The 15,065-nt window shown below is 33.3% G+C and overlaps 1 protein-coding gene across 1 annotated transcript; it reads left to right on the forward strand.

The window, feature by feature from the left end:
* Positions 1–9,843: 9,843 nt before the first annotated feature.
* LOC132697288 (small ribosomal subunit protein uS11m-like) lies at positions 9,844–10,715 on the forward strand. The gene has a single exon (XM_060662655.1). The coding sequence runs from the start codon at positions 9,875–9,877 to the stop codon at positions 10,430–10,432; it is 558 nt and encodes a 185-aa protein (XP_060518638.1). The 5' UTR covers positions 9,844–9,874; the 3' UTR covers positions 10,433–10,715.
* The last annotated feature ends 4,350 nt before the right edge of the window (positions 10,716–15,065 follow it).

Genomic DNA, 15,065 nt, shown 5'->3' on the forward strand with positions numbered 1-15,065 from the left:
TTAGTTTTTTGGTTAACCTATAAACTTGAGTTATTTATTTTTGCTAGATAATTAACTGTTAAATGGTTTTTTAAATATGAGTTCTGAAGTTTTATTAAATCTGTTAAAGTGTATTTTTTTTTCAAAATTTCCACGTATTAATGGTATTGTTAGCAATACGTTTTATTTGTATATCTGGAGTATTATATCTTTAAAAGAAGTAGAATGTGTGCTATCTAAAAAATAGGTGATATTGCCTAATGTGGGCATCTTTAAATTCAACAAGAATTATAATGGTGTTATCTTAAACCTCGACTCTCTCAAAAAGTAAGTAAAATTAAAATATAAGATAAATTATAAACTTACCTTATTTTTTGTCCTAGAATTGATATCTGAATAAAAATATAGGGTGTTGAATTTTAAAATGTTGATTTTGTTAATTTAATTCGCCAAAACGGCACCACCTATTTGGGACACCCCGTATAAACTGAGGCGCATCTCCAACTAATTGAGTAGTGCATCATCTACTCAGTCAAAACATGAAAAAAAAAAACGTAACCTCCATTTCTGCCTAAGCTATGCAAAATTCGAATAGAATTTTTTTAAGAAAGTGTCGTTTATTTTAACCAAGGATTCAAAAAATGACGAAATATGCAGGGTGTTTCATTTAAACATAATAAAGATGATGTGAGGGGAAACTTTTGTACGAAACTTTTTTTCGTATCTCTTATGGGTTTCCAGATCGTATAGTGGATCGTTTTATTTGGCACGCGGTGTACAGAGAGGTTGCAAAAAGCAATACATATATAAGGAAGTATAAAGAATACAATTTCTGCTGATTATCTTTATTATAATCGATCTCCTTTTTTTTTATTCGCTGAATAAAATTATTTTCTAAAAAACCACATCTTTCCGAAAATCAAGATGAAGAAAGGACAAAGACAGACTGGAGCTACAAAGAGCGTGTGATAAAAGTTCCTACCTAATTGAACTCGTATGTTTTGACCACGTTCCCCTACAACACAAAACAAAAAAACTAAACACGGAATTAAATTAAGAAAGGATTTACAACTACAATTTTTTTTTTTGGAATTTTCCTGTCTACCTTTATGTTGAAACCGATCGCTGAGTTGTCAAATTAATTAATTCCGTCGTCAGACTGAAAAGTCAAACAATGCATCAAAGGCGTAAAAAATCTCGAAAATGCGAAAGATGAATTCTAAAGGATATCCGTTAATGGAAAAGTATTTTTGTATAGAGCACTATACGGGGGCATTATTCGATGATAACTTTCTATTAAAGTGAAACAAAACGACGGGAATGAATGCGTCAACATTCTTTTCAGAAAATAGCAGCCACATTTCTTTCTTGCGAGAGATTCTCTAGAGAGAACGCGAAAACGTTACAATGGGGCTTTTCTATCGAAAAGCTCGCTGTTGTATGACTTTTACGTTTCCTTCTATCGCGTCTCTAAAGAACAAAGCTCATTCTCGAAGCTTTTGCTTTATTCAGTTCCGATATACTGATGACAATAATAGTCATTTTATATTCCAACGGAGTATTGTTTGTTTTTGGTTTTCCTCTCTCTGGCGTCGCGATTTTTCGAAAAAATGGAAAACTATCGTCTACTTGTTTGTTCCTAGCTTTCAATAACCGCAGTGGTTGGACCGATTTTAATAAGTAAAAACTCCAGAACTTGTTGATCGGTCACTTTAATTCAAAGCCAATCAATGATCGAGCGTGTTACAGAATTTGACTCTCTACTAGTCTGAAATAAAAATATTCGGCATTTAGTTAACGATAGATGGATTTTGTTTATGGTGTTTAAAGTACATATTTCTTGGCATATGTGTTCTAAAATTAGTAGAAAAATTACAAGAACGTTTTAAGTTGATTAACTGATGGAAGTTTATTTACGGTTATAAAACTTCTTCTTCATTATTACATATTACATATATGAGTAGAAAATTTGCGTAAAGAGCGATAAAGCAAAAGAGAAAATTCAAAGCAAAATCTACAAAGATATCAGGAGGAAATCTTAGCAGCCATAACATCTCAAATGCTGGAGATAACAACGTATATAATTAATATAAAATTTTGAGCATGTGTTAAAGATGTTATTTTTAATTCTTAATCATAACAGCTGTAGCAAAGGTATTTATAATTTTTAGGAACCTATTGGTAATCCTGAATATCAAAAGAGCTTTTAGAGCTAGGCTTTCTAAAGGAACCTTTTGAGAAATTTTTAGAACTACGGTTTTAAGAGCAGTTTTTAGAGCAGCTTTTAACAGTAAGATTTTAAAAAACCCTTTCGTGGTGTAACGCTAACTATTATGTTTAAAGTTTAACTTGCTCGATTTTAAATCCCAGCTTTCAAAAATTTTAACAATAAATTGAGATATTCAAAATAATTCGAAATTCAAATGGTTTTAATTAGTTCTTCCAGTGCACTGAACAAGGTGTGGAATAATGTTGATTTCGAAGAAGCATAGTATAAAAAAATGACATTTTTTTTGTGTTACACTTAATTTTTGACAATATTCTTTTTTCTTCTGCTCTCGGTCAAGAATTTCTATACTTTTTTCAACCTGCTTCGTGTAAAATTCATTTTTCTTCAACAATTCTTTGATACGAAATCGTATTTAAATAATACTTCCAGCACACCTTTTTCTAAATGGGTTACTTCGTTCTTTTCATGGCATAATGGTAAACTTATGAAGTAATTAATCCAATTTTTTTGCTAAATTTTCTGCGGTTTGGGAATCTTGAAATATGAGACGAACGAACGAATTTCTCATAAAAAATTTTGCGATACACCCTTACAAATTATTTGATTTATACAAACAAATGACGACCCTTTAATAACTAACCTTTTGTATCAATTTTGCGCTTTTCGAAACGACATGGTCGAACGAAAACAGCGCGTCGACCAGTCGATATTCAAGTGCTACTTTGAATTGACAATAACAAAGGTCGAAACCGGCAAAATGGCCGTGCAAAATAATTCAGATAATTATTTGCGTTTGTTGCTACAGAAGCGTATATGTGTAGTTGATATTTGGAATTGAGTAGCGCCATTTCCTGCGTTAGGTTGTCATTTCCCAGCATTGTTTCAGATAGATGGCGTGGTTAACAATGCATACAATTGCATGTGTGGCATCATTGTGTCTATTGGGCGGACACAGTCAAACTATTGATACACTTGGGCCACCGACAACTATACTATAGATTAACTATTCAGTAAGCGATATACCCATTATAAATGTAAATTGATTGTTGTTCGGGGTCGTTTTTGGGGGGGGGGTCACTAAATTTTAATTTCCTTAACCGATTCTATCTATCCTATTCTATCTCTTCAAGAGCAGGCGTCACTTCCTCTGCTGAAACAAGATTTAACGAAATGTTTTTCAGTAGATTCAGACTTAACCCTAAAAATGCTATTTTTGTTTGTTACAGATAAAACTTATTTAAATTAAAGAAAAAAAATCGAAACCGTTTCATTTACCATTAATCACAATTAATCAAACAAATAAAAACTAGTTTTTTGTTAATTTTTCAAAGAAACTTCCACAGGCTAGTGTAATACTTTTTAAAAAACTTCTGGATTTCTCCTGCGTCGGTTTTTGCTGAGTCGAACCTGCTGACGTTTCGCCAATCATCCCGTCGGCTTCTTCAGAGCTTGACTGAAACTGGCTCGTATTTTACTCTGTACCTGCTTATAACGGGTGATTCAATAAGAGTTTCCACATTACAATCTGAAATATTTTTGAAACGCCACTGTATTTGTTTATTATCATATGAGATTTCTAACCTCAAAACATAAACAAGATTGGTGGTGGAGCAATATACGACTGAACAACGTGTAAACATTGTGCAAGCCTATTATGAAAATGGTCGATCAAGAAAAAATGCATTTCGGGTTCTACGTGAATTTTTCGGCGCGCAAAATCGACCTTCTGAGAGGACAATTTGGAATGTGGTTCAAAAATTTGAGCAAACTGGATCTGTAACTAACCTCAAAGTCCCTCAACGTGCTCGTGCAGGTCGGTCAGATCAAAATATTGCCATTGTTCGCGAAAGTGTAGCCGAAGATCCAAACATATCGATTCGTCATCGATCGCACCAAGCGGGCCTTACGTATTCAATCACACAGCGAATTTTAACAAAAGACCCATATAAAGTCCAACTAACTCAATGGTTGGTTCATTTTTCAACGAACACAATGCATGTATTTGGGGATTATAAATTCCAAGAGAGATTGTTCAAAAAGCAATGCATCCTCAAAAAGTGACTCTTTGGTGCGCATTTTGATTTACATTGAAGATTTGTGGTTCCAACAGGATGGAGCAACTTGTCACACATCTAGAGAAACGATGCAATTGCTGCGGGGCAAGTTTCCTGGTCGGATTATCTCACGTAACGGCGATATCAATTGGTCGCCGCGATCATCTGATGTTACTCCCCTAGATTTTTTTTGGGGTATCTAAAAAGCAGAGTGTATAGAAATAAACCAAACACTATTCCAGAGCTGAAACAGGAGATTAGACGCGAAATAGCCGGCATGGAACCTGAATTGTGTCAAAAAGTGATAGGAAATTTCAATAAACGAATTACGTCATGCCACATGAGTCGCGGGGGTCATTTGAATGACATTATCTTTCATAACTAATTGTAATATACTAATCTAAAATGGCAAATAAAACTGATTGTATATTTTTATATTCTTCCTAGTTTTTTTATTATTTTAGTGTGGAAACCCTTATTGAATCACCCTTTATATTGTTTGAGGGGCATAAACACCGTCTCCGATGACTGATTACCATATTGGTGACAGGTGATAGATTTCTATAGATTCTCGGATTTTTCGTTGGTAGAAGAACTGATTACATGCAAAAATTTTAGTTTTATCGAATGACATTTTATGTCCGGTTTCATGAGTGTGTTCGGCAACAGCTGATGAGTTTATTTGTCTTAGTCAGCAAGTTCGACTCAGGAGGAATCCAGAAGTTTTGTAAAAAGTATTGTTTTTTGCTATTTCAAAAATGAAAATAAGGAGCTGAATGTTCAAACAGTTTTCGTATTTTGCTCCGAGGAAAATAAATAATATTCCATTCTATTTTAAAAATGAAAACATAGTTAATAAACCCATTTTTAAAATTTAAAACTTAGTCCGCCTTCAGTAAACATATAACAGTATATCATGCAACAAGTGTGGTAAACGGCATTTGAGCCATTTGGTACGAGCGGAGCGAATATTTAATTAACTAAATAGTTTTAAACTAAATAGTTTACGACCAGTTTTTGGGTACATTTTTTCAAAACAACACGAATACATTCACTGACATAACCGTCAGAATTGGCAATTCAAGTTCAAGTAGTCGGAAATATCTTCGAAAACATTCGATTGCCGTCAAACCCGGTCGATAATATCCCAGCAATGTCCGAAGTGGTTCGGTTCCCGGAGAAACGAAACTGACTTAGTAAAATCACACTTTTAGAGAAGGGAGTAGAAAAACAATTTTTCTTAGATACCTTCAACACAAGACACCTTAACGGTTTGGCAGTACCTACTCAATAAACAATTTTGGCTGTCCCGCTTGCACCCTTTGGACATGTCCAGACCACACGAGTTGCTTTCTTTTAACGTCAATTGTTAAAGAACCTTTTACTTCCATTCTTTGAGGTACGTCGTTTTGAATTTTTTCTCTTCTGGATATTCCTAACAATCTTCTGCATATCAGTTGCTTCCAGCTTTCTTCGATTGCTTTCTGTAACTCCATACCCAAAATTGTTTTGGTAATTTCTTTTTTTATAAAACACACATCAACACAAGTACGAGGTTAGTGCCAAAATTTCCCGGCCTGACATGCATGCTGATGCAGCTCCAGTATCACGATAAAACTTTGTCTTCTTTTATATATATATTTTAGTAGGCTGCGAAAAAAAATTGAAGTCTTGCGTCACAAACAGTTTTTTATTGACAGCATTTTAAACAAAACGTGTCCGAAAAAATGTCTCTCCTTCGTATTCTGTAGTGAAAGAATAACGGAAGATTTTGTTGCGATTGTGGAAGACGCTTAAAGGTCAAGGAAATCTCAGAAATTACTAAGCTTTCTGATACAAGTGTTCGCCGAATCCTGCATGATCATTTAGGTATGCATAAGGTTAGTGTAAGATGGGTTCCTAAAAACCTTTCAGCTATTCAAAAACAACGCCGTGTCGAGTGTGCGCGGTCTTTGTTGGAACTCTGTGGGTCAGAACCGAACCCTGTGATAGAAACTATTGTGACGGAAGATGAAAAAACAATCAATGGAGTGGCGTCGTAAGGGTGAAGCACCTCCATGAAAATTGAGAGTCTACCAGGCAACAAAAAAGGTGATGGCCACGATCTTTTGGGATTGTGAAGGAATTCTTTCGATAGATTTTAAAGAAACTAATACCACTGTCAATGGTAAATATTACGCAATATTATGACATAAATTGCGAGACTTACGTGTAAAACGTCAAGGAAAACTGACCAGAGGCGTGCGTCTTTTGCACGATAATGCACTTGTCCATACTGCTGGTGTTGCACAACCTGCCATTTTAGAGTGTGGGTTCCAACAGATAGATCATCCTCCCTATAGTCCAGATATGGCCCCCAGCGACTATTATTTGTTTGAATATTTGAAAAAGGACTTACGTGGACAGCGCTTTAACGACGAAATTGACTTAAAAGAGGCTGTTTTAGCTCATTTTGCAGACAAACCAAATATATTTTTAAAGGAATTGAGTTGTTAATAAAGAGATGTAATAAGTGTATTGAAGTTAAGGGGGATTATATTGAAAAATAATAAAAAATTGTTGCTCTACTTTGTTTCTTTCATAGTCAGGCCGGGAAATTTTGGCGCTGCCCTCGTATGTAACTAAATTTTTGTTAAAAAGAAAATATGTATAATTTGCTATAATATAATTTATCCAGAGTGTTCTACATAAATTGTGATTAATAGTTTTGGAAAAGAAAGATCTGTGTTCCTGATGTAACTACAAATATCGATAATATCGTATGGAATAGGAATGAAATTTGAAAACATATAATAACATAATCATCATCATTAACGTAATGTGTTGCTTCAAGTCACGAACGAATGGACTAGAAAAAAAGAAACTACATACCAGGTACCTAACTATTTGCAGTATGTCCCTTTTTTGGCTCATTTTCATATTGAATGTCGCATATTAAATGTCACTTCCAACCCTAAGTAATTCCGCTTGGATTATAAACGCAAATGGCCAGAAAAGTAGACCTCGTCACCCGAAACGCTTCGGTTCAATTTCGAGCTGATTCCCCGCTCACTCACGAACGTCACAAATCTTAATATGTGCATTAATATGTCACCAGGAACGCGAAATCAATTTATTTTCACCTTTCACTACTAAAATCGTATTATCATTTCAAGTTGTTGTGGAAATTTATCATGCAAATGAATGTTCGAGTGACGTTCCGCGAGACGCGTTGGATTATCCCGCTTATTGCTGGGTTTCAATGAGCGTATAATAAATAATATGGCGCCGTAATGAAATTCCTTGATGCGAATCTTATATACAAGTAAGTGCCGATGAATGGCGTGAAAGATATTGAGGTGTCAGGAAAGAAATAGATCTGTTCCCAATGGTTGTTCAAAAATGGAGACGGCTTATTTGTCGCCTGACTCTATGGATTTTTACTAAGTAGAATTTGATGCAAGAAATGGTTACTTAAATCGAATGCAAATAAATATTTGTAACACACTGATGCTATTACTAATTCTGATTGCAACGCACTGATGCTATTACTACTTCTGATTATGGTTGAATAGAAAGTTTTTAGAAAAATGTAACTATATCAGTTATGATACAAGTATAATATCATATTGCTTTCTTCAATCATTTGTTTCAGAGGAAAATTCAATATTCTTGTGTCCAAATGGAATCTACATTATCTGATATATATTAATCAATCTGGCAAAAATATTTCGCTCTGCAAAGTCGTCCACTGATCTTAGGGACACGACATAAAGAAACAACAGAAACAGATCAGACCTCAACAAACTGTCCATTTATTTAGTTACTTTATGACAATCGCTATCACCGTAACAATATTATTTACTGGTACGTGACGTCACTATAGATTTAATTCATCGGAGGTTTTACTAGTCATTATTTAAAATAAATAGACTATATTTTTTAGTTCACAACTTTAAGATTCTTTTTAATTAGGTAGGTGATTTTTTAGATATAATAAATACCCCCATTTTATATGAAAAAAAGAATCGAAACAAAATTAAATTGTTTACCTAATCAATTTTTGGGCTAGAAATTTTGATTAGCTTTAGCTTTCTTGGCTGACATATTAGGAATAAAATTAATACTCAAAATTATTTTAAATTTTTTAGTGCAACTGATAAATTTTGCCTGGGTTCTTTTGATAATTAAACTTCAAGTTGTGTAAAAATCACAATTTTAATTGGGTGAACTTTAAAAGCGTCAACAATTTGATTGCCATACATTTCTGACCTATCAAAGGGACAACAAAATAACCCCACGTTGTGCTTGAAAATCCGTAACACACTCTGCTTTTATGTCCAACAATAAATTTTTTCTCCTAATAAAGTAATGAAAAGCAATTATGTTTTATTATGGCGTCGATTGTGAAGGTCTTGTTAAACAAACAAAATATTAAATATCCTATTCGTAGGGTAAATTGACTAACTGATTAATCTGACGCGTAAGTTTTACGGCCACATTTTTATGACGGAATAACGTCGTTCAATAATTAACTGTGTTTACCCCCGATATTTGTTTAGCAATTTGGTCAAAGTCGGTATTCCGACATTTACGCCAAAGTACAGAAGAATACTATCAAAAATTATGATCAAATGTGCATACGAATATAAAAATGGAGTTGAAAAGAGCCAATGTATCAAAACTAACCACTTACTTTCTTTGTTCCAACTATTTACCTTTTAACTAAACTTTGACTAACAACTAAACAACTAAAGAGTCTGCGCATTCACTATATATAAAACCCTTTTTATTTTACCGTGAATGAAGAAATTAAATTATATTTTATATTATTTCTATGTATATTATTAAACAACTATTGTATTTATTCAAATGCCATTTACAGAAAACACAAAAAATAAGTCAAGAAATGAATTGAAACAGTTATTGCTAAGCATGAAGGATATTCGATGGGTATAATAATAAGCACATATAGAATTAAAATCAAAGTGTATAAGATAGAGGGGAAGGCTCCCCATTAGTGGCAATGTTAAAAAGCGTACATGAGTTTTAACGCCTCAGTCATGAAAACCGAAAACGCGGTTCAATTCAATTTAAAGCTTGAAAGGTAAAATGTGAAAAAAAAATGTCCAAATAGTTTTTTTTTGTATTAAAATATAAATAAAGTGCTGTTATCCGTTACAAGCTACTGTAGTATTTTCAGTGTGACGCATTACTTTAAACCGCCATGACAGTACTTTAGTACTTGGACACAAATAATAGATGGCATTCGTAACAGTATACGCTACCTTCTCCTCTATCTAACACTCATTGATTAAAATGTTATTTGGCAAAAATGCTGCTGCCACGCAGATTCATGAGTTTGTTAAACCTAAAAATTAAAACAACAAAAGTAATGCCATTTTTCACAACGTGCCTCTTTTTGCGGTATAAAAATGGCACACGCGCATGCGCACTATTATTACTGTATATTGTTGTTTGCCTTCATACTTTGACAACTTTAAATGGCAAAGCACGGTCCACTATTAAGTGACGTTGATGAGGCGTACATAATATATTTTGGTGCACACAACTGCTGACAGCGTCGCATTTGACAGCTTGCTGTCAAGTTTATGATCGATCTAATGTTAAAATGTATCATTTACCGCGCATAACTCAAAGATGTTTTTCGACGAGTTGTTTGCATCACAGGCAAGTTGAAGACAGAAAATTGATGTTAAAATCTGCCCCAGCTTTGGATCAAGGGACGACAGGTGAACACTCGCTAACTCCTGACACTATATCGGATCAGAAATTATATCCAGGTCCCGATAGTCAGTCGGAATTCTTCAACGGTATTCGTTATTCCGATTTGCCAATTTGCAACATAAAAGCGACCAAAAATAATACTATTATTTCCTTTACGAATGCGAAGTACGTCCCCTTATTGATTCGATCGTGCGGAGTGGAAGGTTTCAAAAATGCTAAGAAAGGTACCAGCGTAGCAACTCAGGCCACTGCCATATCGATCGGGAAAGCTATCCTGGAAAGAGGATTCCGCACGGTTCGTGTAAGAATTGGTGGCTTGGGTCCTGGTAGGATAGCAGCTGCCAAAGGATTGGAAATGGTAGGATTGAAAATCGTCTCGGTTACTGATAATACCAAGGTGTCGTGGAATCCGCCACGGCCTCGGAAAGCTCGTAAGTTATGAGAGCTTCTGAAACACATTTTATTATAACAATAATATTATAATGAAACAATTTAATGACTTCATAATTGGCACCAATGCTAATAGGCTATGTAACTATGCAACATGCTCACACTTTTGATGCATTGTGTTAAATTGTGCAGTCGACATGCACATCAAAATAAAAACACACAACCTAACCTTTGTAGAAAGAAAATCACTAAAAAATGCCAAGCTATGTCGGCCGTGCTTAAAAGTTTGTTTGGTCTAGACTATCGTAAGCAGTTGTCATTGGCAAATGCTCTGTTTTTCCCAACATATTTAAATTGAAGCAAATACAATAAAGTTCAAAGTTAATTGGAAATCAAAAGTGTTTAATTTTTCCTCCCTAGCTAGAAAGGGCGAACAGTAATTTCTCTCTAAATTGGTAATTAAAACCATCTGCAGCGAACATGAACGGAGGTTTGGGGGCGAGGAATCTTAAGGAAACAAACACATGCAAAATAAGGTTTGAATAGAAATTCGAGCACATGAAAGCTCGGTTCGCGTTTTGACAACAATACGCCGAACGAATGGACGTAAAAAAGGGTGTACCCTTCGTCCCGATATTTGACGCCTTGCCCCGCTTTAATCGAAAGACTTAACCCCTTGCGAGGAGGGTGGATTTGAATAGACCGCTTTGTCCCAGAAAATAAAAATCCATATAAACAAGAATTCGTCTCGGTTGGTATAATGACTAGTCATGTCGAACTATAAACTACAGATTGTGATGCAAAAATTTCAGCGTTTAAGGATGGTAATCAATGCAATGGTGAAACATGTATCTTAGAAACATGAACTTTTAAGTCACTTCCTAAATCCTATATTCTACCCTCGTTTTTACAAAAAATAGTAAATCAAAAGTTCCACCTAAAAAATTCGTGCGACTTTCAAAGGGACCAATGTATTTAACTAACACTTCCTTCAGAAACATCTTTGCTAGGATGGGGTATATTTTGTGATTCTAGTTGATTCTCATATTTATATGCATATTATATCATTATGTGGATAGCGTAATTTGGTTAGTTTTGGGAAGTTCTAATAGGATATTTCTAAAAAAGATGGATCACCGCTGAAGATGGATTTTCTCTGGATGCACTCCGCTACTTCTAGCGAAATACGTCAGACTGTGGAAGCTTTACTGCATAGCAATTTTTTAAAAGATTTTATAATAGCGATTTTTGGTAAGTATTAAAACCATAACTTTTGCTATAAATGCGGTACCTGTTCTAAACATTATAAATAACAGAAAAGTCGATTTGCATTGAGAGGTTAGTTTACTAATTAGCGATAGGTGGACCAAGTAACACCGGGATAGTTGATTCAAATTTGTTTTGCCTCTTTTAGAATGCCTACAAAATAGCAACGAAAACTATGTCCCCAATGATAATTTCTATCAAGAATACGTTGCTGGTCAGCCAGAGTGATTGGGAATCACTGTCATTACACAAGATTAGCACATCTTCACAACATTTTATACCTACTCTATTTGTGTCACTAAAGTGAGAAATAAAAAAGTTTCAAACAAAATTATGTATAGAGTCGCAACTGAAATTATAACTCCTGAAAAATTATTTGATCACCTAAATTCAATCCGAATAGTGTTAAACCTGAAGAAGCGAGCTCACTTGCTTAAATCCTTACCAGAGCACATTGTTCTTATAGACAAACTCAAATAACAAACAAAAACAAAACATATTGTATTTATACACAATGGTCGGCTTATAACTTAGAAAGTGTCAATGTATGCAACTCAAGTGCCAATACTCATAGTACACAACAAAACATATTATCCTTGATTTTTTAAGACATGTTAATTACACTAAACTTTAACTCCTGGATTGTATTGGATGGTAATAGAGGAAAATGTTACTTACTAATCCAACCAATGCCAAAACGACCAAGTAACAAGGATTTCCGTTTCGGAGTTTTTTATTACAAATGTTAAATTTTAATTGCCAGTACTATATAGTGTTTATTTTCTTCTTCTCGTTTTAAGTTTGTGCGCTAATTATGATGGATAAATGAAAATTTCACCGTTTTTATATAAAATTGACGCAGATAAGCAAATAACTTTTCCGTATCGTATCTAATTTCATGGTGTACGAAAATGCTATTTTATATATCTGACGTTTTATGCTACTCACCACGTTTATAGAAAAGGTATACCCCCCCCCCCAAACTTGATTAAAAAAATTCGAGAGTTATATTCAACAATGGGCTTCCGCTTCTTCTCTCCCCATCGAAAGTACGTCCGTCTGTCTAATCAAGAACGATCCATTGTCAATGCAATGGTGTATACTGTGATTGATAGAGTCTAAAATTGGGTCGGATTTTCAATTGTTTCAAATTAATTTTCCTAAAGAACTTGGTCCACGGTAATCAATTATTTCATATATTAAACAAAAACAACAAGGAAGGTTTTTTTGATTTCCATTTTGATAAAATAAACATATAGATATAGATATAGATTTTAGATATATTGTCATGTTACCGGATTTCCGATAGCCTAACTATATATTTTTTCTATAGCCGTAAAATGCCTAATTACAAACCAATCTAGCGGTTAGGTTTGTTTCCCACGGATCTGAGCCACGCCTTGAATTGTGACGTTTGTCAATTCTGATGGTCACGTCAGTGAGTGTATTCGTGTTGTTTTGCGAAAATGTACCCAAAACCTAAGCGTCGTAGACAAAGTATAGTATGCAACAAGTTAGGTAAACGTTACTCGTTACGTTACTCGTTTATTAAATACTCGCTGTGTCAAATAAACTCGTGGCACAAATGCCGCACATGTTGCATAATATACTGTTGACATCAGTTAAGTGATCACGTAGAATAAAATTGAAAAAATTTCATCTGAAACTGGCCTTTAATGAAAAAATATTTTAAAGAAGTATTTAGAATGATGTTGTATACGAAATTTTGATAAAATATAACATAAAAAATATTCTCCATCCCTTAAAGGAAAAACAAATTCTCATATGTATAATGACATTTTTTGGAGACACGAAATGTAGAATATGTATTAAAAGTAATTGGTAAATATTTTCTTTGAAATCTACTTTTACTAATTTTTCTTGTGAAGGCGCTAATATATATTTTTTTAATTTTATTATTTTGGTAATTTGGCTTTTAAAATTCACAGTTCCTGACATTAGCAGATACATGTATAGCAGCATACAGCAACTCAATGAAAAACGATACCAACATGTTCTCTTGTTTTTCTCTCAGGTGACTGGATAACTACATTTAGAGTGTTAGGCAGCGTCATTCACAACAACTTTTTTTCTCCATTTTTGTATAAATTGGGAATTAACGACTCCTCCAACTATTGCTCGAAATAGTCGGCGTTCATTTGATTTAGATCCTCACCATTACTTTTCTTTGATAATAAAACGCTGTCGGCACGAGATAGAAATTATATTAAGCTTTTATTACTTATTTTACAAAAAAATTGAAAACATATTATTCTGACCATTGTATCAGTAATCCATTTAATATGTTCATTGATTTGTATTTAAATTTATTACCTATCGGCGTGGTATCTTTTGGGTTGAACCGACTCTTTTACTGCTATACTAGCCACAGTGCGACTGTGGCGATGATGTGTGTTGATTAGAATAGACTGTTCAGTTAAAAATGCTTAGAAAAGTGACATCCAATTATCATTATTCTTATTGATCTTTCTACCCTTTGGAGATAGTCAAAAACCTTTTCTGTCTACACATTTAATTTTCCAAATATCCTTTATGAAATCCATCAAATTTCCCGAAATACTTAAAAAAATTATTATCACAATTATGTATTTCGACTAAATACGTATATATATATATATATATATATATATATATATATATATATATATATATATATATATATATATATATATATATATATATATATATATATATATATATATATATATATATATATATATATATATATATATATATATATATATATATATATATATATATATAACTGCATAATCCCAACATCCCATTAAGACCTATCGTATCCTGCATACAATCACCAACAGAAAAATTATCTAAATATTTAAAAAATGTTTTAAAAAACGTAGCAAATCAAAATAAATTTTACATAAAAGACTCGATAAAGTTTAAACAAAAAATAAAAAATTTAACAATACCAAATAACTACGTTCTAGTTTCGCTTAATGTCGTATCATTATATACCAACATACCCTTCGAGCTTATCACACAAGTAATTAAAACAAAATGGGATAAAATTAAATTACACACAGATATTCCTCTCAATGAATTTTTAATGGCTTTAGATTTTACACTAAAATCCACATTTTTTCAATACAAAAATATGTTCTATAAACAAGTCGAAGGTTGTGCCATGGGTATTTCAATTTCAAGCATAGTAAAACAACTTGTTATGGAGTATCTAGAAGAAAATGTTATTAAACACATTCAATTCAATTTACCTTTTTTTTGTCGATATGTCGACGACATCATAACTGCAGTTTCAAAAAGAAAAGCAGACTTATTGCTAAACTCCTTCAATAATTTCCACAAAAAATTACAATTCACAATTGAAATTGAGAACCAAAATACTATTCACTTTTTAGACTTATCCCTACATAACA

The sequence above is a fragment of the Cylas formicarius genome, unplaced genomic scaffold, assembly GCF_029955315.1.
Source record: "Cylas formicarius isolate icCylForm1 unplaced genomic scaffold, icCylForm1.1 PGA_scaffold_1__22_contigs__length_36826433, whole genome shotgun sequence".
Classification (NCBI taxonomy): Eukaryota; Metazoa; Arthropoda; class Insecta; order Coleoptera; family Brentidae; genus Cylas; species Cylas formicarius.